The 26,077-nt window shown below is 38.8% G+C and overlaps 1 protein-coding gene across 1 annotated transcript; it reads left to right on the top strand.

The window, feature by feature from the left end:
* The first annotated feature begins 376 nt into the window (after positions 1 to 376).
* Positions 377 to 26,077, top strand: AASDHPPT (aminoadipate-semialdehyde dehydrogenase-phosphopantetheinyl transferase). The gene is made up of 6 exons (XM_081543897.1): positions 377 to 626; positions 2,160 to 2,385; positions 14,560 to 14,681; positions 15,255 to 15,416; positions 20,919 to 20,990; positions 23,572 to 26,077. The coding sequence occupies exons 1-6, from the start codon at positions 444 to 446 to the stop codon at positions 23,734 to 23,736; spliced, it is 930 nt and encodes a 309-aa protein (XP_081400023.1). The 5' UTR covers positions 377 to 443; the 3' UTR covers positions 23,737 to 26,077.

Here is a 26,077-nt window from a genome sequence, read left to right as displayed (position 1 = left end):
TGCGCCTCCGTCCCGCCCCCCGCGCCCCCGAAGCCCCGCCCCTCGCGCGGTCACGCGCTGCCGCAGAGCGCAGAGGATGCAGAGCGCAGAGCAGGGCGCCGGCTTCCGCTCCCGAGGAGGCGGCGGCCGCGCGGGTGACGCGCACTGAGGGCCGCGGTGAGCCACGTCCCGCGGACGCGCGCGGCGCCCCGCCCTCGCACGCGACGCCCCGCCCCCGCGCGGGAGGGCGCACGCGGCGCCCCGCCTACGCAGGAGGCGCCCCGCCCCCCGTGAGCCAGGTTCCGCGGACGCACGCGGCGCCCCGCCCCCCTCGCGGGAGGACGCACGCGGCGCCCCGCCCACGCACGCGGCGTTCCGCCCCCCGCGCGGCGCCGGGGGAGCTGGGCGGGGATCCGCCCGCGTCCGCGCCATCGATCCCGGGGCGGCGGTGAGGCCCTTGTTGGATGGTTCTCCTTGCCCGGCGACTCTGCGTGCTGCCGGCGATGGAGGGCGTGCGCTGGGCCTTTCCCTGCGGCACGTGGCTGCCCAGCCGCGCCGAATGGCTGCTAGCGGTGCGATCGATCCAGCCCGAGGAGAAGGAGCGCATCGGCCAGTTCGTCTTCGCTCGGGACGCTAAGGCCGCCCTGGTACCGCGGGTCTTTTGCGCTTCGGGTCGGGGAGCAGCCGTCGGGGTGGTGGGCCGCGCAGTAGAGACCCCACACGCGAGCCTCGGCGCCCGCGTGCGGCCGCCGCGGGCGACTCCGGGGTGTGCCCGGCCTAGTCTCCGCCGCCTTTGTCGTCGCCTCGTCTGCAGAAAAAATCAGCCCCTCCCCCGTTGCATTTGAAAAGAGAGGTCCTGCTAAACCCTAAAATAGCTGTTGCGGAGGTCTGTCAATAGGGTTTTCCTTATTTTTAAGTGTTAATAACGTTTTTTTATTTCCTTGCTTGGGCCCATAGCACAGTATCAGCCTGTTAAATACCCCACCTTGTGCACCGTGCACGTGGTAGGCCCTAAAAAATATTGACAGTATCACTTAGCTTAGCCTTGCACACCATAGAACTGGAAGAGTCTAGCCTCCTCTTACCGATGAAACCGAAGCTGAGGAAGGATGCGATCTTAGGCATACCTTTTTAACTAAATATTTAGCTCTGAAAACACTATTTTGAATATAATCGTTGATTTTACGTATATATTTTTAGCAACAAATGGAAGCTTGGGTTTCAAAATAATGTCTATATAGCGCAGCATGGCACAGCTTCTGAGTGCCATCTCGTCAAAGACTGTCATTATCCTGAAAATGTCCCTCTGTCAAAGGACTTTTTCGTTTGAAATGTAGACAAATAGATTTTTGAAGGCACGCTAGTGAATATTTTCGTGAAATTCAAAGTGTTGCAGTATTTAAAAGTCAGTGTTAGAACTGAAGGAAAAAAAAACTTCAAGATTTTGCAAAATGTTATCTACCTTGTTTTCTTATGTCCTCGGGTATTTTTTGTGATTTTAGACCTTTCTTAATCAGAGAGAGTGGAATGGGGTATATGTGAAAAAAGATAGTTTATGCCTTTCTAATTGTGGAGGCAAGTGATAAGCACATACGATCTAGAAACACTCGCACATGTGCACAGAGATGTAGGTGCAACAGGATTGCCCACTGGGGGATTTTCTTTTTATATAATAGCAAAACCAGAGCCAGCCTAAAATATCCAGAAATAGGGGGATAGTCAAGTTGTGGTACCTGATACTATGAAATATTATGCGACATTTAAAAATTCACAGGCCAATGGTTACGTGCAGACATAAGATAATCCCCAATACTTAGAAATGAAGAATTTCATACGTGGTAGAATAGTACATATAGTGGGATTTCAAATAAATGGATGGATGGATAGCAAATGCAAATGAGCATATATTGGGATACTTAGAGAAAAGATGAAGGATGAATACTTGTCAACATTGGTTATTTGTTGATGGGACGGAGGGAATTACTAAAGAGGGACTTCAACTTTTCTGTCTTCATAAGCATTTCTTAAATCTTAATGCAGGATATTTAATACTTACATAGTTTTAAAGCTTTAAGAAGTGAGTATTTTAGAAACCACAAAAATAGACTTGGTATGTTATAGGCAGTTTTACTTGAATCTTTAGTATAGACAGCTATACTTACCAAATGTTTTATTAACAGGCTGGTCGTCTGATGATAAGGAAATTAGTTGCAGAGAAATTGAATATACCTTGGAATAATATTCGTTTGCAAAGAACTGCAAAAGGAAAACCAGTTCTTGCAAAAGACTCATCGAATCCTTACCCCAATTTCAACTTTAATATCTCTCATCAAGGAGACTATGCTGTACTCGCTGCAGAATCTGAGCTACAAGTTGGAATTGATATAATGAAGACTAGTTTTCCAGGTAATGTTGCATTTTTTGTAATACATGAGTTATTAAATGTCTTCTTTTAGTTCTTGTGCTGTGCTTAGTTGCTCAGTTGTGTCCGACTGTGACCCCAGGGACTGTAGCCCGCAAGGCTCCTCTGTCTATGGAATTCTCCAAGGAAGAAGGCTGGAGTGGGTTCCCATACCCTCCTCCAGGGGATCTTCCCAACCCAGGATTGAACCCAAGTCTCCTGCATTGCAGGTGGATTTTTTACCTTCTGAGCCACCAGGGGAGACCCAGGTTCTATCCCTTAGTCAGGAAGATCAAACTGGTGGGCTTCCCTGGTGGCTCCGACAGTAAAGAATCCGTCTGCAATGCAGGAGACTCAGGTTCGATATCCCTGGGTCAAGAAGATCCCCTGGAGAAATGGTTACCCACTTAAGTCTTCTTGCCTGGAGATTTCCGTGGACAGAGGAGCCTGGTGGGCTACAGCCCATGGGGTAGCAAAGAGTCAGACATGACTGAGTGACGAATACTAACTTGTTTAAAAAATAATAATGTCGATAGTGAAGTATATTATAATCCCTAAGCAGAGATAACATGTATTTGTATTATATCTAAATATAGATCTTTGTAGCACATTTATATAAAACAAAAAGAGCAAACTGTTACTAAAATCTTTATATTTTGCCTTAGAAATTTGCAGTTGATGACTGTTGGAACTGCTGACATTTATTGTGTGGTTGACTATACTTAAGTAATTTTAATAGAACATAGCCTCTCTCAACTCCTCTGTAATTTTCATCATCACTAACATTAGTGAGCACTTGCTGTGTGCCAAGATATTTTCTCAGTGCTTTATGTATATTATATGTTGAGTGGGACTTTTCAGAAGATAAGTAACAGGATAAGAAGAAAGCTGTTAAAATAAGAGAACCAACATCTTCCTAATTTCATTGTGCAATTTCTTAATCTCCACACTGTATCTGCCACAGGTTCTTTGCTTGTGTTTCCCTTGGACTGGAATATTTGTGATAATGTTGTGCCCACCTTCATTTCTGCACAGATAACTTATTTATTGGTTAGCTTCCACTTCAGTCTTATTTTAGGGAAGCCTTTGTGAACCTTCAGACTAAGCCAGGTTGCTTTGTTCTAGGCTCTCATAAAATATATTTCCTTCATTCCAATAATATACTTCATTTTATAGTTATTTATCAGGATGATTGTCTTCCCACTGTACTATCACATCTAGCACCTTACCTGGTTCGAAGTAATGCATAATAAATATTTGTTAAATGAATGAATAAGCATTCTGTGCTACAATAGTAAGGCTTCAGAATATGGCTGTGACTCTCATCTCTCCCTTATGTTAAATTTTCCCACCAGCTGCTTTTTCTCTAACCTGTTCACAAATCTATTAAAACTCTATTCTTTGTTCAGAAGGGAGCTGTACTAGTTATAACAGGGGTTCTTGACCCCAAATAAGCATCATTTTTTTAACCTCCTGAAATTGTTCTCTACATTTTGTATGCACAGGTGTGCTTTTCTCAAAGAGAGGATCTGGTTTCTGCAGGGTCATAGAAGGTGTATTGTGAAAGAACCACTGCTCTAGAGGCTTCAGAGTGAGCATGCAAATGAGCCTGTAAACTTCACAGTTTTCTGTGTTTCTTATATGAATTTTCCCTTAAAATCAAAAATTACTGGAGAGGCCATTGCTCCTTAGAATGCGGTCAGCACAATTACATAATAATGGTTGGCTCATCAAGTTGATATCTGCTTAGAAATTATGCCTGTGAGGCATGGATTTAATTACAGTTGGTTTAGTGGGCAATATTGGGTTATGGTCAACACTGGATAAACAAATAATTACTAAAGCAAAAAATGAAGATTCTGTTTTCTGTAAATTGTATTTTATTAGCCTTTTTCATCCACCATCTTTTTTCTTTGCTCTCATTTGTCTAATCACAGTATCCAGGCCTCTTACTGTTTAGCTGTTTCATTGCCAAAAAGCTATTGACATATCAGTAATGCACTGAGGAAGAGATATTTTCCAGTTTTCATTAGTATTGTTACTGTGTCACTAATTTCAAAAAGATTAATGTATGCAGCATTATTTCTTAGGAAGTAGACACTGGTTTACTTCACTGGCAATTCATTGCATTACTCTGCTTATCAGAGTGAGGAAACTGAGCAGGAGACGTTCCTTCAGTTCAGTCTCTCAGTCATGTCTGACTCTTTGCGACCCCATGAACCGCAGCACGCCAGGCCTCCCTGTCCATCACCAACTCCCGGAGTCCACCCAAACCCATGTCCATCGAATCAGCGATGCCATCCAACCATCTCATCCTCTGTCGTCCCCTTCTCCTCCTGCCCCCAATCCTTCCCAGCATTAGGGTCTTTTCCAATGAGTCAACTCTTCGCATGAAGTGGCCAAAGTATTGGAGTTTCAGCTTCAACATCAGTCCTTGCAAAGAACACGCAGGATTGCTCTCTTTTAGGATGGATTGATTGGATCTCCTTACAGTCCAAGGGACGATTTGCTAAATGATGGAGGTAAAACTTAGTATAGCAGCAAGGGAAGTATTGTACTTTGTTCTGAATGTTGTAATTAAGATTATCTAACTTCATCTCAAGATGAAGTTAGACTTTGGGGGCATCATTAGTATATTGAAAGACTTGGTTCCATTACTCCCATTTTGTCTGCAGAGCATGGTAACCCACCCCAGTATTGCCTGAAGAATCCCACGGACGGGGGAGCCTGGTGGGTTACAGTCCATAGCGTTGCAAAGAGTTTGGACACAATTGAAGTGACTTAACATGCAGACATCACATAGGAACTTGTGGAGTCTTTCCTCGTCGCATTGGACACTCCTACTGGCTGCAGATCATTTCCCACCTTCCCCCAGTTCCCTTTGTTGCTGTGACAGGGTAGGAGAGAATATATCATGGATTAAGAAGTTTTAGGGTTCCCGCCTTCTACCCAGATGCCCACAATTAAGGATACTGTTGAACCTACCACTGTTTTCTCTGCCGAATGGAGAGAGGAACCTTATACAAAAGTAACTGGTGTATACTTGGCACTCAGTAATTATTTATTTAATGAATATCCAGAGAAGGAGTTATTATGGGGCCCCAGTATAGATAAATTGCCAGTGCAATATAATCCTAACCCTGGGGGCGGGTGTTTTATAGGTCATCATTATATTCTGCTGCACCCAGTTGGGAAATATTGGTTGTTTTTCCTTCCTTTTCTAATAACTTTTGTCTACCACTAAAGGCTTTTGCAGTTAGAAGTATAAGGATAGTTTTGTGAATTGTTCAGTTTTGTACCCATACTTAAAAGATACAGCAAGTTAATATGAAAGCGAAAAACCACCACAATATTGTCAAGTAATTAGCTTCCAATTAAAATTAATTAATTAATTTTTAAAAAAAAGATGAAAGGTGCTCAGTTGTGTCTGACTCTTTGCGACCCAATGGACTGTAGTCCATGGAGTTCTTAAGCCAGAATACTGGAGTGGGTAGCCTTTCCCTTCTTTAGGGGATCTTCCCAACCCAGGGATCAAACCCAGGTCTCCGCATTGCAGGCAGATTCTTTAGCAGCTGAGCCACAAGGGAAGCCAAAGAATGCTGGAGTGGGTAGCCTATCCCTTCTCCAGCGGATCTTCCTGACCCAGGAATCAAACTGGGGTCTCCTGCACTCCAGGCGGATTCTTTACCAGCTGAGCTGGCAGGGAAGCCCAAGATAAGATAGATACAATGTAAAAATTATTAGAATTTGGAGAAAGACCCAAAATACTTTTCCCCATGAGTTTATACTTTCTAGTTCACATTTTTCTTATAAACTTTTCTGGATATTAATTGGCAGGACAAATGACTTGGTATTTTGAGATTTAATGCTAATTTAATAGCTTTGAAATGAGTGCATCATGGAACTGCTCCTCTTGAACAGTTGCTACCTAAATTAAGTACAGTAAGTATAAAGTAAGTGATGGTATTATGTGATAGCTTTGGTAGAGTCTTAGTTGTTGTCTCCCTCCACCATACTAATTGGTAGCACTATTTTAGTAGCTTCTTAATTGGTTCCCCCTCTTTACTTCTCTTCTCACTCAGTACATTGTCTGTACAGTTAGAGAGTGGTCTTTAATAATTTCTTTAAAGCAATTGTCTTAAAACTTTTAGGTTGCTTATTAATAAAATTCGTTCCTTGTAACATGGCTGTGTCGTCTCATCGCTTCTCCTTTATCTCTCCTTTTGTATTTTAATCTGTTCTCTGCTCACTGTTCTTGAGTACCTGAGCTCTGAAGGCTGGAAGTAACCAGTTCCAGTACCTCCTCAGAAAGGGCTTTCCTGACAACCTGCTTTTGTTTTCTCTCACAGCCTTTCTCATTTCTGATTATAACTTAGTTATTTGATTATTATCCTTCATTTCTGTTCCCCTTCATTAAATAAGTTCACGAGCCGTGCAGACCTAGTACTTAATGTGTCTAGCACATTGAATGTACAAATAATAGAAATTCTCAATTTCACTGAAAATATTCCTTACATTTGTTGAAAAATTCCTTAGATTTGTTGAAAAGTTGGTTTGCAGCTACAGTAAACAGGGATGTCTATATCAGATTCTAGTTGGAGTATAAACTGTTCTCATTAGTGAGTTGTGGTTACAAACAGTTCTCCCTTCAAGTCTTCTTCCTCACCCTTCAATAGTCTCCCTCGCTACTTCTCTCCTGCATTTGCATCCCCATCAGATTCAGTTTCCAGCTTTGTGACTGTTGCAATCTACAGTCTCCGACTTAAAATTTTTCAACTTTATTATGGTTTAAAAGCAATTCAGTAGAAGCCATACTTTTAATTTTGACATTTTCTCAGGCTAGCCATATGTCATAATGCTAGGCAGCAGCAGTGAGCCATAGCTCCCAGTCAGCCACACAGTCACAAGGGTAAACACCCAGTACAACCATTGTTTTTTTAACTTTCAGTGCAGTATTCAGTGCATTTCATGAGGTATTCAACACTCTTATAAAATAGGCTTTTTGTTAAATGATTTTGCCCGTTTGTAGGCTAATGTAAGTGTTCTGAACATGTTTAAAGTAGGCTAAGCTAAGCCATGATGTTTCATAGCTTAGGGGTATTAAATGCATTTTCAATCCTAAAATATTTTCAGCTTAACAGTGGATTTATCAGGACATAACTTCATCATAAATCAAAGAACTGCATTCCACTGTCATTTCTGATCTACATTTTTAAGCTGATCTACATTCTTCTGGATCTGCATTTTGAAAGATATGCTTAGTTAAAGCATTTTGGGGGCGGTTGTTTTTTTTTAAACTGGGAGATTTACAGCTGTCAAGCAGCTTAAATAAGTCACACTTCTTTTTGTGCTCTGAACTGCTACTGGAAAAGCAGGTGTTTACTGGCAAGTAGTTTTCCCTTTTCCCAGATTACAGGATGGGTCTTTCCTGCTGTGCAGAGGAATTCAGTGGGATCACAACATAGAACTAGTATTTATTGAGCAACTTCTGTGTGTTAAATGCGAAGAATTTGCAGGTACAAAATACTGAAAAATTCTATGGAACTGGGTTAAATGAATTTAAAGTTTTGAGGAAGGAACTGATGTCTAAGAACGGTATACAAAAGTGAGCTGGAACTTGCCTTACCATTGTTTAAACTTATACTAGGCTTGCTCCTTGGAAGAAAAGCTATGACCAACCTAGATAGCATATTAAAAAGCAGAGACATTATTTTGTCAACAAAGGTCTGTCTAGTCAAGGCTATGGTTTTTCCAGTAGTCATGTATGGATGTGAGAGTTGGACTATAAAGAAAGCTGAGCATCGAAGAATTGATGCTTTTGAACTGTGGTGTTGGAGAAGACTTTTGAAAGTCCCTTGGACTGCAAGAAGATCCAACCAGACCATCCTAAAGGAGATCAGTCCTAAGTGTTCATTGGAAGGACTGATGTTTGAAGCTGAAACTCCAATACTTTGGCCACCTGATGCTAAGAACTGACTCATTTGAAAAGACCCTGATGCTGGGAAAGATTGAGGGCAGGAGGAGAAGGGGACGACAGAGGATGAGATGGTTGGATGGGCATCACTGACTCAATGGACGTGAGTTTGAGTAAACTCCGGGAGTTGGTGATGGACAGGGAGGCCTGGCGTGCTGCAGTCCATGGGGTCGCAAAGACTCGGACACAACTGAGCAACTGAACTGGACTGAACTGAGGCATCCTAAACAAAAAAGCATGATGTTAGTGAAAGAATAGACAACTAGTACTGATTAGTACTTATATGTAATATTTCAATTCAGTGGTTAAAGATTATTTATTAAATGGTACATTAATCACTAGGGTAATAGCTTGTTGGCTACTTGAATTTGCTGTTCCATAAACTGCCTATTAATATTTTCTAACCCATATATAAAAGCTTTTTATGTACTTTGGATATTGACACTTCTTTGATATCTGTTACAACTATTTTCTTTTTTTTTTATTGTATTTATTAATATATTTATTTTCAGCTGTGCTGGGCTTTTCTCTAGTTGCAGAGAGCAGAGGCTACTCTAGCCGTATTGTGCATGCTTCTCATTGCAGTGGCTTCTCTTGTTGCAGAGCGCAGGCTTCAGTAATTGCAGCACATGGGCTCAGTAGTTGTGGTGCATGGGCTTAGTTGCTCCTCCACATGTGGGATCTTTCTAGATCAGGGATCGAACCCATGTCTCCTGCATTGGCAGACAGATTTATCTTTTTTTAAATTAATATATCTAACTTTTCCTTGATAAATACTGAACTCTGTCTGATTTCAAAAAAATAAATAAATTGGTAAAACATTTACTCCAACAATAGGTTATAGAGTCTCCTAGTTTTTGTCTTAAAATTGTATCATTTTTTTACCTTTAAATCTTTAGTTCCCCTAGAATTTGTATGTAAATATTTTGCATCATATGGCACAGAAGTTTTAGCACCATCAGCGTGGGATAGATTAGGAATAAACATGTAAAGTGCCTGGAATTATTAAGTACTTCATAAGTAAATGTTAGCTCTAAGGTGGTTGTTATAGTTGTTAGATGTATAGAATGGTATTTCTGAAATGGTGATCAGGATGTTACAATCAGCCAGGATGCCTGTGCAAGTTCCTTGAAACCCTCTCATACCTCTCAAACTAGAATTTCTTAGATGCAGCCAGTGAGTCTATACTCAAACAGTTTCTCAGGTGATTGTTAGACATACTAGTGTTTGGGAAACACTGTATTAGATGTAAGTTTATGGAACCAACAGAACGATTGTAACCTGTCAACTTTTTTTAATGAGTAAGATTATCTGAAAGCCATTAGATCCTTGTTTCACCATGTACAACAAAGTTAATTAGAATTGGGTTTTAACAAAGGTTACTAGAACACAATAGAATTGTATATTTGGCCAGACTTCTGAAAGAAGGATACCTTTTAAACTTAGAAAGGTAAGAAGAACCCGCAAAGTTAGCAGATGTCATTGATTTCATGTTAAAGTCTCTTCTTTCTCACAAACAGGGGCAAATAAGACACACAGAGGTTAATATGGTTAATATTTAAAATACTTTGTAAGTATTGCTAGCAAAGCCCCTTAAAACTTACCTAATGATTGGACTACAGTCTTGATAAAACATTTCACAAAAGAGCAACGATATATATCTATATTAAACATTACTGCAACAGCCTTAAAGCTAATCTTTATTAAGTACTTATTAGCTCCAGGCCCAGGCCATTTATATGTTTCTTTCTTGAACTACCCAACTCTTTTTCCTATCTTATAGCTTAAGAAACAGCCATAGAGAAGTTAAATAATAGTAAAGAAGTGATACCAGACAGAATGGCTATCATCAAAAATAAATGCTGAGGACTTCCCTGGTGGCCCAGAGGTTAAGACTCGGCTTCCACAGCAGGGGGCGCGGGTTCCATGCCTGGTTGGAGAACTGAGATCCCACATGCTGTGTAACTCAGCCAAATAAATAAATGAGTAAAAAGGTAATTAATACTGGGGAAGGGAACCCTCCTACACTGTTGATGGGACCTAGAGAGTGTCATACTGAGAGAAGTAAGTCAGGTAAAGAAGGAGAAATATTGTATGTCATCCCTCATATGTGGAATCTGAAAAGAAATGATACAAAGGGACTTAACTTACAAAATAGAAAGAGACTTATAGACTTAGCGAATGAATTCACGGTTGCCAGAGGGAAGAGGGGAAGGAGTAGTTAGAGAGTTTAGAATGGACATGTACACACTGCTGTATTTAAAATGGATAACCAGCAAGGACCTACCGTATAGCACATGGAATGCTGGTCAGTATGTGGTAGCCTAGATGGGAGGAGTTTGGGGGAGAGTGGATATGGGTATGTGTATGGCTGAGTCCCTTCTCTCTTCACTTGAACCTATCACAACATTGTTAATCACCTATACCTCAATACAAAATAAAAAGTTAAAAGAAGTGATGGAGCCAAGATTTGAACATTCGACTTCAGTGGCATAACACTAAAGCTAAGAGTATATGAATGTGTCTGTATATTTAAATTAAATTGTTTGCAGTTATGTATTAGTTTCCTAGGGCTGCTTTTTCCCTGTATTCTCTCGTTTGTCTAAATGTTTCTCCTTAAAGGACACCAATCATTGGATATAGGACCTACCTAATCCAAGATGATGTCATCTTAACTTGGTTACATCTGCAAAGACTCTGTTTCCAATAAGGTCACATTTTTAGTTTCTATGTGCGCATGAGTTTTAGGACAACTAGACTCTCACAGTTCAAACCCACTTTATTCAAGGCTCAACTGTGTAAATTATTTTTTTAGTTGCTGTGTGACGTTGATTAATTGATCATTGCAGAACACTTAGTTTAGTGCTGCTTTCCCAAAAGATTAAGCTGTAAGGTGGGGGAATCCTGTTTTTCTCTACCTGGTTAGTGATTCATTCTATAGAAGTTTTTCAGGTATTTTGTCTTTATGTATGTACTTTATGTACTTAAGTTCTTACCTGTCTATTAAATCGAAGGCTGTAATAGACATGAATTGTGTTGGTATTACTTGGAGGCTTTGCCAATTTATGTGGCTAATGATTGTGTCATCTTCAGCTAGTTTGAGGGTGTTCTATTCTGATATTTCCTACTGATTTTTAAAATTCCAATATCGAAGATAAACTGAGTCCTTAACAGAGTGCTTATCCAGCACGTGTGTACTTTCACCTTAAGTCACAGTGTGGCACTGTGGTTCTTTGGCTGAATATTTACAAAGCCATTTTCTGTTGCTGTCAGTCTCTTTTTTTGTGGCATATGATGCTCTCAAAAGTATATGAAAATAGTCATAGCAGATATTTTTTTTAGCTGTGCATAATCAGTTATGACTACTTTTTTCAGTGATTGTGCTAGATTGCTTTTTTATGTTAAATGAGTTTTTACTAGCATGACTATTTAAATTTTTTCCTTGATTGCCCCATCATATTTAGGTAAAAATCAGAGGACTTCTTTAAGATTATGAAATTATAGCTTAAAGAAACCAACGAACATAATGACCCTATAGGTTTTTTTGGATAGTATTCTGGTAAAGCTGCAGTTCCATTCAAAATGGGCTTCCCTTGTGGCTCAGCTTGTAAAGAATCCACCTGCAGTGCAGGAGACATGGGTTCGATCCTGAGTTGGGAAGATCCCCTAGAGAAGGGAACAGCTAACCCACTCCAGTATTGTGGCCTGGAGAATTTCATGGACTATATAGTCCATGGGGTCGCAAAGAGTCTGACATGACTGAATGACTTTCCCTTCCACTCAAAATATAAAATGGTGTCTTCCAAATTCAAGGTAGCTGTTCGTTCCATTGTTATTACTTATCCTATTTGTAGCAGAATCTATTCAAAAGAAAAGTTTATGATTTATGTGTGTTTAGTGCTCCAAGTATTTAAAATCTCCAGATTTTCTTCTGTCACTTTTGAAAAAACAAAGCTTACCGTGTTTACTTTCTTTAGTGTTTTACCTGGCAACCAGGATATACTAGTGATGCTTGCACTAAGACTTTATTAAAGGGCTTAAGGAATAAACACCAGACTATCAAAGAGTGTTCATAGCCCTAAAAGGGTTAGAATCCCCCTGGGACTCCTAAGAGTTTAATATTTCAGTGCTTTTGCATGAAATGACTTTACAGCTTTGCAGAGTTATTTTAGGAAATAATAACTCTGTGTGTGTGTGTAATCTGGCTTTTTAAAAGTTTTATGGTCTTTATGGAATTTGTTACAATACTACTTCTGTCTTGACTTTGTGGCCACGAGGCACGTGGAATCTTAGCTCCCTGACCAGGAGTGGAAGCTGCACCCCTTGCATTGGAAGGCGAAGTCCTAACCACTGGGCCACCAGGAAAGTCCCAGAAATGATAGCCTTGTAACATTGATAAGAATATAAACAATAAACATTAGTTGATTCATAAAAAGGGATTGTAAAGGTTTCATTCTCGAGAACAGTAGAGGACTAAGGAGTAGATAGATAAATCAAATGACTCTGATGAACTTGAAAATAATTGAGGATCTTTGCCTTGAACTAAAGGACCACGTATCATTGGAGAGTCATTAGAAATATTTCCTATGTAAACGAGAGGAGGCTATTTTTATTATTTCGAAGTCGAGATGGTGGGGGAATTATGGGCAATTCTGTGGAAGAGCTGGTTTTTAATATTTTCTACCCTTGAGATAACTGTTCAAAAGGTACTTTTGGAGTGGATGATATAGTGTGCATTCTAATTGTTGAATTCTCATGGGGTTAGTTAGTGATTAAATACCAATAAAGCATGAAGTAGGGGCATTTGACATCTTTTTTCTTTCCAGCCAGTTGGGAATGTCAGATTTTGAAGTTAAATATTTTAGAAATGGAAGTTTGGGAGTAGACAAACTTTGTTAACAGAACCTGCAGAAGAACTATTTCAAGAGGCTTGCTGGAAGTAATGTAATCATGAAATAAGGATATAGGGCAGTAGAGCATTTAATTTACCAGGTAATAGTTAACATACATTTATTTATTCATATAGTAAACATTTATGATTTACCTACCTCGTTGCTGGGCTTCCCTGGTGGCTCAGACGGTAACAAATCTGCCTGCAATGCAGGAGACCTGGGTTTGATCCCTGGGGTGGGAAAATGCCCTAGAGGAGGGCATGGCAATCCACTCCAGTATTCTTGCCTGGAGAATCCCATGGACAGAAGAGCCTGGCGGGCTACAGTCCATGGGGTCACAAAGAGTCGGACACGACTAAAGTGACTTAGCATGCATACACCCTGTTGCCAGATTTTTCTGATAGACCACTTAGGCTGTAATTGTGTGAGAGTAAGAACCATGACGGATTTGTTCTTAACCATTAGTTCAGTTCATAATGGTATAATATTTGTACACATTCTGCATAATTGTAGAATAAGTAAATGGATGATGATAGAAGGTTCCTCTTTAGTAGTAAAGATAAACATAATATTTTGAAAAATGTAATATAAAAAGCATACTATATATTATAATTTGCATCTTAGCTCTTAATTGTGGGAATCAGATTCTTTGAGTTCTATTGAGTTTTTGGATGCTGTGTAATAATTGTCTGTGGAACAGTATTTTTTTTTAAATGAGCCAATAGAACGAAGTCAAAAATCTGTTTTTATTTGGAAAAATCATATTAGAATACATGTTTAAAAACAGTTATTGTAAAGGAAATAAGTGTATATTAACTTTCCAGTCATGTTATTCACTTAAAAGAACACTTCTTAGCTTTCTACCAATTCCCTCAAAATTATAAATTGTTCTCTGATTTTCCTGTTAAATAGCAAAGTAAAATTCTAAACCCAAGGACACTGTTACTCTATTTTTTAAGAGTACTTATTTTGGATTTCTGATATTCTACCATATATAGGAAACTTCCCCTAGTTATTTTAAGATTTATAAAAATTTATCAAATTTTTGGTGGGCATCTGTTTATATAACCATGTTTTTTCTCCTTAATTCTTTAGTAATTCAGAGAATTTCACCATTCTCTTAAGTTACCCTTCTATTTCTGGACTAACCCATGCTTGTCTTGTATGTTATCCTTTAATTCTCAACTTGCTTTGATTTTCTGATACTTCGTTTAGCAAAATTGTGACTGTATTCGAAAGTAAGGCTGGACTGTTGTTTTCTCTTGTGTGCTATCTCTGACAGTTTGGTAATTCTCTATTTCCTCAATTGACAGGTCGTGGTTCAATTCCAGAATTTTTTCATATTATGAAAAGAAAGTTTACCAACAAAGAATGGGAAACAATCAGAAGCTTTAAGGATGAATGGACTCAGCTGGATATGTTTTATAGGAATTGGGTATAATTTCTTTCTAGTTTTGAGAGTAAGCCCCTGTGTTATTAAAAGCAGGAGCAAAAGTCCATTGGTAACGCTGTATTTTGTACAGTGTATGAAGTACATAAGTCACTACTTGGGAACTTCATGATTTTTATGTATACGTTATTATAATGACATTTAAGAAAATTTAACATATGTTTAATACTCAATTAGAAGATCCTTACTCTTAAAGCTAAAATAAGACATTTTATTTGTCATTATTAGTAAAGTTTAATGGTTTCTGTCTTAAGAATCTCATACATATTAGAACTTATTTAAAAAACCCTTACATAATATTTATTATGTACCAGAAGACATTACTGTAAGCCCTTCATAAATTAGTTGTCATATAACCCCATGAAGAAGGCATTGTTATTATTGCATGTTACACATGGGGTAATGGAGGCACGGGGAGCCTCTGTGCTAGTATAAAGGTGAAAATAAGTAGCTTACAGTTGTACTGTAGTAGAGAATTAAAAATCCATATGTGTTGACGGTTGTATGATCAATTTTATCTACTAAAGCTCTAAGAGAAAATGTCTGTCTGTATCTTAGGCACTGAAAGAAAGCTTCATAAAAGCAATAGGTGTTGGATTAGGATTTGAATTGCAACGGCTTGAATTCGATATATCCCCATTAAACCTGGATATAGGCCAAGTTTATAAAGAAACACGTTTATTTTTGGATGGAGAAGAAGAAAAAGAATGGGCATTTGAGGTAAGAAATTTATCAGAATTGCTATAAGAATTTTCTTATTTTGTGCATGTGAATATAAGCTCAACTTGGGGAGGCTAGTCATTGAACCTTGACACATTTGGAATCCAGTCTGGGTGCTCTGAAGGTGAAGTCAGAGATACTAGGAGCACATATAACGTTTACGCTGATACATGAAAGATAAATCATAGTACATAAAGTAAAAGAGAGGGGACAAGTAGCCCCTGTAATAGAACCACTAAAGGCTACCATTTGTCACTGTGCTGAGGTGAGGGGGTTGAGAGAGATGCTGTTTCAGGCTGATAAGATCATGCAGGGCATTATGAGTCTGTTAATATTTTGGTCTCTTACTTATTTGGTTTCTGTCACTAGCAGTTCTTGGTTGCTAATGAGAGAAATCTTAACAAACTCATTTCAGCCAAAAAGACATTATGATAGATTATTAGAGTGATTCATATAACCAAATTGCAGAATTGGCTAGAATTAGAGACTGGAAAACTCAGAACTCTTTTTATCTTTTCTCTTTATCCTTCCTGTCTTCAGTTTTCTCCCACCCACATTTTTCATTCTATACACCAGCTTTCTTAAGGTTATCTGGTTAAGGTTGCTTATGCAAGAAGCATGACTGTCTATCACTCTAATGTGTAACAATTTACAGTGTAAAAACCCACAGAGATTGGTGAACTCATTGGTTCAAGCCGTAAAAGCTCCGGAAAAGAGATTCCATGGCTTAGGTTGGATGTTAGTTGCTTTTCTCTTGACCAGACATAGCCAAGGAAGTGTGTTACAACTGGTATCAAGTGTCCATAGCCCAGCCACATGGTCTGTATTATACTGTGGTGGTTCTTGCAGTCATCACCTGAATTGTGTGCAGAGAACGCCAGTATCCAGAATAAAGATTTCATGATGAGTAGATAAAATAGGAGATGTTCATTCATTTTCTCAAGGGAATTTAACAAGTTGTAAATAGAGAGTTGTAAGATCAGAATCGTATTTTAAGACCACATTCTCTCTGTGATTGTATCTGGAGGTTAAGAAAGTGAGGTGTCAAAGAAGTTATCAATTCTGTGACTTATAGGACTGTCGGTTGAGATACTGGATATTAGAAAACAAGTGGGATTTAAGGGTGAGATACCATAGAAACATCTAAGTGAAGGGATTGAGCAGGCAAATAGAATGAAAGACTGGGCTAAAGGAAAAAAGGTAATCATTAACATGTGAGTGGTAGCTGAAACCATGGGATTGACAGTTGCAGCAGTGAGAGTACCTGAATTAGAATTTAGAAAGACCTAGTACAGTCCTGAGAATGCTGTTTAAAGGTGGAGTGGACGGGAGACTGAGAAAGAATAACTAAGATGTAAATTAAGAAAGGAGGGGGCTTCCATGGTGGTCCAGTGGTTGAGAATTCACCTTGCAGTGCAGGGGACACAGGTTCTATCTCTGGTCAGAGATCTAAGATCCCACAAGCTGCGGAGCAGCTAAGCCTGCGTGCCGCAACCGCTGAGCCCTCCTGAGCCCTGGAGCTGGCGCCTCAACAGAAGAACGTGCACAGTGCAAGGAAGATCTCATATGCCCCAACGAAGATCCCGTGCAGCCAAATAAATATATATATATATTTTTAATGACAGAAAGTAGTGTTAGGTGATCCAAAGGCAGAAAGTTAGCAAAATTGCTAACATACCAAGTAAGATAGGGGTTGTACCAGTTAAAGAGTAAATTATATTTAACATACTGTGTTTTTTAATACAATTAAAAATTTTTTTTTCATTATGAAAGGGGCAGATGTCAGCCATTTCATTCATGGAGACTCCTTTATTCTTAATAGTGCCAGATGGAATAGACCTAGTCGCAGGGTGAGGAGGAAAGAATCAGTGATTGGGCCAGCTGTGCTTCAACTTTTGAGGTGACAAAGATGTTTGAGTTCCTGTGGGCCTGTGAGATGCTGTAGAAAAAGGGCCTGAAGTATCTTGAAAAGATAGCTAAGAGGCATTTTCATTTCCACAAGAAAGAGGCAGTGGGCATTCTGCTGTGTATTAATTGCTGAGGGTAGGAAATACAAGAAGTCAGCTCTTAAACGCACTGCTAGTCTCATGCAGTGGTACAGGGCAGAGGAACAGGTAGTATTTCTCTGAAAATTCCTCAGATGCCCACTAAGCTAGCCTTTGGATACTTGATGTGACCCAGGGTTCTAAAAAGTGGATTGCAACAGTGTTGATCATTACTTTGCCTGTTCTCCATCCCTTGCCTCTCTGCCACCTAACCAAAGGAAACCAGAGGAAGAGGAAGGTGAGGCCAGGAAGAATGTGTCTTAAGAATTGAAATAGGATTTTTTTTTTTAAGCTGAAAGTGACTGAAGAGCTATCAGGTTGGCCTAAGAGCTTGTCCAGGAACTGGGAATGGAGATCCAGCAGGGCACATTTGAAAACATCTATGGAAGAAAAATTATTGAATTGAATGTACTTGAGCGTTTTGTCCATTCAGTGTACCAGTTAGGAAAATATACAAATAATATGTTAGATACATATATTTAAGTGTGTACTATTTATGTAAGCTATGTAAACAGGCCTGGGAAGAGAGAGTGACCTTAACAGAATGAGTCTGGTGGTATGGACAGCAGAAGCCAGGGTTTGAGGGGAGAATGATGAGCCTAGAGTCAAGGGAGGCATGCCTAGAGTCAAGGAACACGGTGGGAATTCCTGTTGGGGCATCTCTGTACCCGCATGAGGTAAAGAACCAGCCTTTAGGCATGCAGCGGAGGGATGGCTGTGGTTACAGTGTCCACCTGTGGCATAAGTGATCTTCACTGGCCTTTCCTCCCCTTCTTCGTTCTTTTCATCCACTGGATTTACCCACACTGGATACTTGATGTGACCCAGGGTTCTAAACAACAGTGTTATCATTACTCTGCCTGGTGAGGCATAGTGAATGAGGGAGCACCCGGAGTCGGGAAGACAGATGTGTCTCATGTAGTTTCCCAGGGTGCACTCGTGGTCAAGAACCCACCTGCCAACGCAGGTAGACTGAAGAGACATGGATTTGATCCCTGGGTCAAAAGGATCCCCTAGAGGAGGGCATGGCAACCCACTCCAGGATTCTTGCCTGGAGAATCCCATGGACAGAGGAGCCTGGCAAGCTGCAGTCCCTAGGGTTGCAAAGAGTCAGACACAACCCAGGCAACTTAGTAGGCATGCATGTATCTCACACCTGGAAAAATAATACTCTAGAAGTATGAATTCTTATGCCAAGAGGAATCTTGTGTTTTCATAGGCTCTCAATTTTCATAACCAGTTTCTATTTGGAAAGTTAAATTTACCATCATAGTTTAAAATGATGAGATTAGGTGAAACAAATTCTTGGCTTTATGTTTGAAAGGAGGTGTTTTAAACAGTAGAAAGAATAACATTTATGACATTTTATTCAGCACTTTACCATTGGGAAAGCATTGTAAAACTTGAATGTTTTAAAGTTAAACTTTGTCTTTTATCTTATAAACAAAGTAAAATTATACTAAGAGAATGACATACAATTTAACTGAAGCAGATTAATCTTTGTAGTCTAATGCTAAACTACCTCTTGAAAAAATAAAATATTGTTTCTTTGGGTTTGTTGAAGATTTTAAGGAAATTTTTGCTGTTCATAATTTTATGGATAAAAAACTGTAAGCTTAGAAAAAATTTTAAAATTTGGAAAGTCTTAAAATTAAGTCTTCAGTTCGGTGGTATTGAATGTATTGCCGTAACTTTAGCTAGCTAGCTAGCTTCATTTCCTTTTTCAACTAATATTGTAGACATACTAGGCAGAGGGGATTTAGGGTAAAGTTAACTGCATAGAACTTTTATTCTGGTGAGACATCGAATATTAATGTTTGATAACTGGAATCATTGTCAAATACCTTCTTTAGTTTTGCAGTGTTAATTTCATATTTATGTGATGTTGATGAAGGGTGAGTAGATATGGTGAATCTGTATTTTGCAATCAGTCTCATTGAATCTTGGCTCATTGTGAGGTGAATAGACAAATTGAGCAGTGTGTCTTGGCGTTTAGGAGACAGACTGAGTGAAGACGGGCTGCTGCCCATGGTAACACTGACACTCCACCGTAGATACAGACACTGCAAAACTGCTGAGCTAAGTGATTTTCCAAAAGGAATTACAGCCAAAACACCTCTGTGTTACAGGGTTTGTATTATCAATATACTCAGTGTAAAGAATGGGAGGACCATGTTCAAAAAGAATAGTTCTGTTTATAATGTTAATAACAAACTTTAGCCTATTAAGTCTTTTCTCATACTTAGTTATTTTTTTCTCTTGAAATATTTTCCTTAATTTATCTCTTTTGAATTTCTTTTATTTGTTTTTTGCAAATTTGGATATCTTACGGTGCGAAGATACACGGAGGAGGATAAAGGATGGAAAGTCTCTAACGCTATTTCTGATCGTAGTTTCCTATTTCAGCTGATTTCTTACAGAGTACTGCCTTAGTAAAATGGCTCCTCAGTGAAATTTTTTTAAGTTGTACCTATGAGTTTCCACATGATTTTCCTTAAGCTGTAATATGTAGTTAACTACTGCTACTGCTGCTAAGTCGCTTCAGTCGTGTCCGACTCTGTGCGACCCCATAGACGGCAGCCCACCAGGCTCCACCGTCCCTGGGATTCTCCAGGCAAGAATACTGGAGTGGGTTGCCATTTCCTTCTCCAGTGCATGAAAGGGAAAAGTTAAAGTGAAGTCGCTCAGTCATGTCCGACTCTTAGCGACCCCATGGACCGTAGCCCACCAGGCTCCTCCATCCATGGGATTTTCCAGGCAGGAGTACTGGAGTGGGGTGCCATTGCCTTCTCCATGTAGTTAACTAAATGCTTATAAACCAATGTTGCAGACTGTTTTTTTTTTAATCACTTGAAGCATGTACAAAACTAACATCACCAATGAGGGCGATGGCTCTCTAGACATACCTCTAGGTATGATGCTTTATCTGTATGGTATCCCTATTAAGAATCTATAATCTAAATAAAGAACCATCAGACAAAAAATAAGCAGTGTTTATTAATAAAAAGTGGGGGGTGGAGCTTGTATCTTAAAATATTAGTGTCATAAAAGACAAAACATTTAGCGAGACATGACAACTGAATGCAATTCTTGACCACAGACTGGCTCCTATACTGAAGGTGGGGAAATGGTATAAAGGACATTATTGTATTATTCACAAAATCTGGAATATGGAGAGTAGATTTAAGTAGTATTTCAGTGTTAAATTTATTGATGTTATTATTAACTACTGTGGGTATGTGACAGTGTCCCTATTAGAAAACACACTGCAGTGTTTCAGTGTAGAGGGCCAGAATGTATGTGACTTTACCTTAGACTGTTCAGGGCAAGTGAATGTGTATACATGTGTGTGAGTCTGTGTGTTTGGGGGGGGATTGTGAGGTTTTTTTAGATGAAAATAGAACTGTATCTAAGTTTCTGTATTTAATATTCTCTTTATTTATGTTTCATTTTTCAGGAAAGCAAAGTAGATGAGCACCATTTTGTTGCAGTAGCTCTTAGGAAACCCAATGGATCTAGACATCAGAATGTAAGATTTCTCTTTTTGTTTGTTTTTCTAAAAAGCATGTATTAAGGTTGAATTTGTTATGATGGAAATAATCGTTTGTTTTATATCAGGTTAGAGGTTTTAGCTTTTTTTTTAATGATAGACTTTAGAAGTGTTCACTATCTAATCCTTAAGATCATTTGGGACTTCACAGAAATGTTTTTAAAATACATTACCTGCTACTTCACTTTCAAATACACTTAAATATTACAAAGAAAAAATTTTGGTAGTACTGTTCCAATATTCATATTTTCAATAGAAATTCAAGATAATTACTATCTTGGTCATCTTAACAATGGTTTGTTTCCTGGTGAATTAGGGCTGTCTTGAATATAAGAAAAGTTATGACCAACCTAGACAGCATATTAAAAAGCAGAGACATTGCCGACAAAGGTTCGTCTAGTCAAAGCTATGGTTTTTCTGGTAGTCATGTATGGATGTGATAGTTGGACCATAAAGAAAGCTGAGCGCTGAAGAATTGATGCTTTTGAACGGTGGTGTTGGAGAAGACTCTTGAGAGTCCCCTGGACTGCAAGGAGATCCAACCAGTCCATTCTACAGGAAATCAGTCCTGAATATTCACTGAAGGCCTGATGCTGAAGCTGAAACTCCAATACTTTGGCCACCTGATGTGAAGAACTGACTCATTTGAAAAGACCCTGAAGCTGGGAGAGATTGAAAGCGGGAGGAGAAGGGGACGACAGAGGATGGGATCGTTGGATGGCATCACCGACTCAATGGACATGAGTTTGGGTAAACTCCGGGCGTTGGTGATGGACAGGGAGGCCTGGCGTGCTGCAGTCCATGGGGTCGCAAAGAGTCAAGACACGACTGAGCAACTGAACTGAACAACTGAACTGAACTGAATATAATGGTACTAAGTTGAGGGGTAGTGAATAATGGAATTATCTGTCAAATTGATCTCCTTCCCTTTTTTATACTGCTCTCCTAAATTATTCCCAAAATGTCAAACGTGTGAGAGACCTTATGATATATTCTAGCATAACATCAGAGAAAATCATGGAAAATCCCATGGACGGAGGGGCCTGGTGGGCTGCAGTCCAAGGGGTTGCTAAGAGTTGGACACGACTGAGCAACTTCATTCACTTTTCACTTTCATGCATTGGAGAAGGAAATGGCAACCCACTCCAGTGTTCTTGCCTGGAGAATCCCATGGATGGGGGAGCCTGGTGGGCTGCCGTCCATGAGGTTGCTCAGAGTCGGACACGACTGAAGCGACTTAGCAGCAGCAGCATAACTTCAATTCTTCCGATTAAAATCTGTTTTTACTTTCTTTTCCTATTAATTGGTAAGTTGGGAAATTTTTTAAAAGAGAAACCTTAGGGTCTTGACTTTCGGTCTACAAACAGTTGTGATTCTATAGAAGTATTTATTTAAGGAATACTGATAATGTTACAATAATTGAAATTAAATGCATATGATTATTTTAGAGAATCTGCATAAGGGAATGTAATGTGATCAGTGTATTTGCATCATTACTTCTAGGATAAAAGCTCAATACAGATCATGCCTTTGATAGATTAAAAAAGAGTAAAATTCTTCATAAATTATTTTATTTTAAAAGGGACTACATGTTAAAATTGACTCCTTTTATCTGAAGATGTTCTGAAACAGGTTACCTGTCCTTGTATACTGAAGTTTCAGCATTGCCCTTTCTGCAGATACCTTATGATTCCATAGAGCTTTATATTTTCTGTAACATTTGCACATAGCAGTGCTGTGTTTCCTTGAAGAGAGTCTGTCTGGGCAGCAGTATCATAGTGAGAAAAGAGCAAGAGTTCCAGGCCCAGGTCTACCATGTAAGCTATGTTGTAAGCTTGTATACATTGACCGATCTTACTGAGCCTCAGTTTCCCCATCTATAGAATTGAGGTAACATAACCATATCAACATAGTCATGAGAATTAAATCATATGAAACAGATACTGACCCTGTAAAAGCACTGCAGAAGACCCAAGTACTGTCTTTACTAGAATGTATAGAATGTTGAAGACAGTCCACACTGGGCTTAGTTAGGAACAAGGGCTGTATCACAGAATGTAAGATAAAATTTCAGTTTAGTGTTGAATGAATCACTTACTAATGAAGTGCTGCATCTCTAAGTAGTTACGGGAATTTTATTAGATGCACCCTCTAGAGTATTTCTCAGAAGTTTACCTGGTGGTCTCTCCCTGTCAGAATAACCCACCTGTTTGTTAAAGTTATCTATTTGGGGATCCTTTTCTATAGAATCAGAATTGTTGGATGTATGGCTCAGTAGATCTACATTTTAAACAAATACCACAGGCAATTGTTATCTACAAAAAGTGTTAAGAATCAGATTATTTCATATTATTCTTAATTTGTTTATATTGACAACACTAATATAAGAAACAAACAATTATCTAAAATTCCACTGTGTTATTTAATGTTATTGAAGTGTAATTTAATATTACTGAAATGTGATTATTGATTTCTTATTTTCCTAATTATAAAATTGACCATAAGATTAATACACATTATAATTTTGAGGTAATCTAAGGGCTTTTTTCCCCCCTTTTAGGTTACATCTCAAGATGATTCTAAAGCAACCCAGAGGCAGTTTACTATTCTCACCTTTAATGATTTAATATCATCTGCAGTTCCTATGACCCCTGAAGATCCTTCATTTTGGGACTGTTTTTGCTTCACAGAAGAGATTTCAATAAGAAATGGTACAAAGTCGTGATATGATTTTCTGAGTAACAAAGGGAAGTGAAAACTGTAGTCTTCTGTATTCACTGAAAAATAAATGCCTGAGAGTATCAAATTTTATTTCACAAAACATTTTTAAAACGAAGAAACAACTTTTCCTATTAAAAAGGCAGATTCCCAGATCAAGATAGGTGACTAGAATACATGTTTACCTCTTCTTCGTCCCCAAAATCACATTAGATTTGCTAAAAAAAAAAAAAAAATAGAAATTGATGGTAGAGTCTTAAAGTGATAAAATGGAATACACAAAATAGAGAATGGTCAAATTCCTATTTTTCAGAGATAACTATTTTAGAGGTACCTATCCTTAAAACATGGAGTATCTTCCCAGATCTTTTTCTTGGCAAATGATTCCCTATAAATATACTTAGTCTTTTTTTTTAATAGAACATGCTATATTTAATTTTTCTCTTGACTGTACATCTGAGGTCCATAAATACACTGGTGTAGCCTAACTTTTACTGCTGCTTAAGTATTCTGTTTTCCATCTACTATCGATGCAGTTGACCAGAGGTAATAGTGTTCAACTGTAATTGACTTAAGTAACCAAGGACATTTATCGTCTCACATAACAAACAATTTAGAGTTGCCATTAAGGCCTTCTTTTTGCCTCCGCCTTAGCTTATTTGTTTTGCTTTAGGCTGGTCTCCCTTGTGCATCTGAAAGGCAGAAAAGGCTGTTTTGCCTCTCATATCTCAGTTTTGTTAGTAAGGAAAGTTTTTTCCTCTTAAGAGCCCCCAGAAAATTTCCACAAAGTTTCTGTTGACGCAGATCAGGTCACTGAGAAAGCTGAACTTGACACTCTTGGCTGCTGTGGAAAGGGAACTCTTGGTAACGAATAAGCCTAAGCAGAGTCTGGGGGAGTGATACGTAGGGGAGGCCCACAGCCTGCCGAGAGGAAGGTGTGCCAAAGCTGACTCATTCTGTCCTCTGAGCTAGGCATTTTGATGTCTGCAGTTTTTACTGTAAGCAGTAGTTTATTGAATATCCTTGTAGCCACATTTTGAAGTACATGTTTAATTACGTCCAAAGGAATTAAATATATTTAGAGCCTTGATAAGTATTGCCAAATTGTTCTCCAAAAAGGCTGCATAATTTATACTTCCAGTTAGTGTTATATGTTGGATCATTCTCTCACCACCCCCACCCCCCTCAACCTACAGACTCTCTGGACATCTGTAGATAGGATCTTTTTTAAAAAAAAACAACATTAATCTTTGCCAATATAGGTTAAAAATGGTACCTTATATTTTAAAAGTGTGTTGCTTTCATTACAAATGAGGTTGCTATGGCAGTGTTATTATTGGCTGTTTGTATTCTTTTTGTATGAACTGCCTATTCATTATCTTAACCTGTTTTTATTTTGGTAAATAAGACTTAAAGTACAAACATAATACGTAAAATGCAAGACCATCATACTGATGACAGAATCTGTTCTATGGTTGTAGTGCATGTCTTGGGGAGTTTGAAGTCTTATATTAATAATTGTTAAATGTCAGAAGTGAAATAGTTTCATTGTTTCTATTACTAAAGTGAAAAGTTGTGTTTAAATTGTATAAAATTAGGTATTTTGCTTAAGTACAAGAAAAATTTTGAACATTTTATTTATTTCGTTAAGCATGCACAGATATTCCAAGCATAGTAAATAACTTGTTTTAAAAGGATCGAGTAGCATTTATAGCAGAGGAAGCATTGTTATCCCTAGCATGAGTGTAATGGTGATATGAAAAAACTGTCGTCTGTCTTGTCATTATAACATTTCTGAATTTTTATGAATCAGGCACCATGCTGCGTTTCCGGGGGTGGAGGGCAGTGGGTGGAGATAAGGTTTCAGATAGTCAGAATCAAATAAATACACATAGTTTAGATTCAAGTAGGTCTATAAAAGTCTTTTTTTCTAGTAAAAATACCATTCCCTTGACCTTCTCCTATTTCCTGTCCCCAGAGTGAGCTGTTCACTGATTTTTTTGTTGTTATTTATTACCGTATCTCTAAATAGCATGCTTATATTGCTTTACCTGTTTCCAGTTTGAGGCATTTCTTTAATTCCTAATAGAAAACTTTGATCTGCTGCTTCCCAGCCATTACACTTTCCCTTACTGCTCCCCTTTTCCCAGTGTATGTAATTCAGTGTTTTCATTATTGACTGTGATTAAGAATGTATGCACGATTGAGATTATGTAACACTGTACAGCTAAGTGATGTGTTACTCTTATTACCCTGTACTGCCTTTTTATTTCCTTGACTAAATTAACTTTGTTTGCATAGGTTTCTGTGTACTTATTGCTAATTAAACCCAACTCTATGTTCAGACA

The sequence above is a fragment of the Giraffa tippelskirchi genome, chromosome 11, assembly GCF_054371585.1.
Source record: "Giraffa tippelskirchi isolate mGirTip1 chromosome 11, T2T-mGirTip1v1.2.pri, whole genome shotgun sequence".
NCBI classification, from domain to species: domain Eukaryota; kingdom Metazoa; phylum Chordata; class Mammalia; order Artiodactyla; family Giraffidae; genus Giraffa; species Giraffa tippelskirchi.
The sequence above is the reverse complement of the archived record's forward strand: the minus strand, read 5'-3'. Positions and strand labels throughout refer to the sequence as shown.

What these genes read in the sequence shown, in the direction of transcription:
- AASDHPPT (XM_081543897.1), top strand. Translation starts at nt 444, where the DNA reads ATGGTTCTCCTTGCCCGGCGACTCTGCGTGCTGCCGGCGATGGAGGGC. An exon ending in GGGACGCTAAGGCCGCCCTG is followed by an intron (nt 627 to 2,159) that starts GTACCGCGGGTC and finishes TTTTATTAACAG; the next exon opens with GCTGGTCGTCTGATGATAAG. An exon ending in AATGAAGACTAGTTTTCCAG is followed by an intron (nt 2,386 to 14,559) that starts GTAATGTTGCAT and finishes CTCAATTGACAG; the next exon opens with GTCGTGGTTCAATTCCAGAA.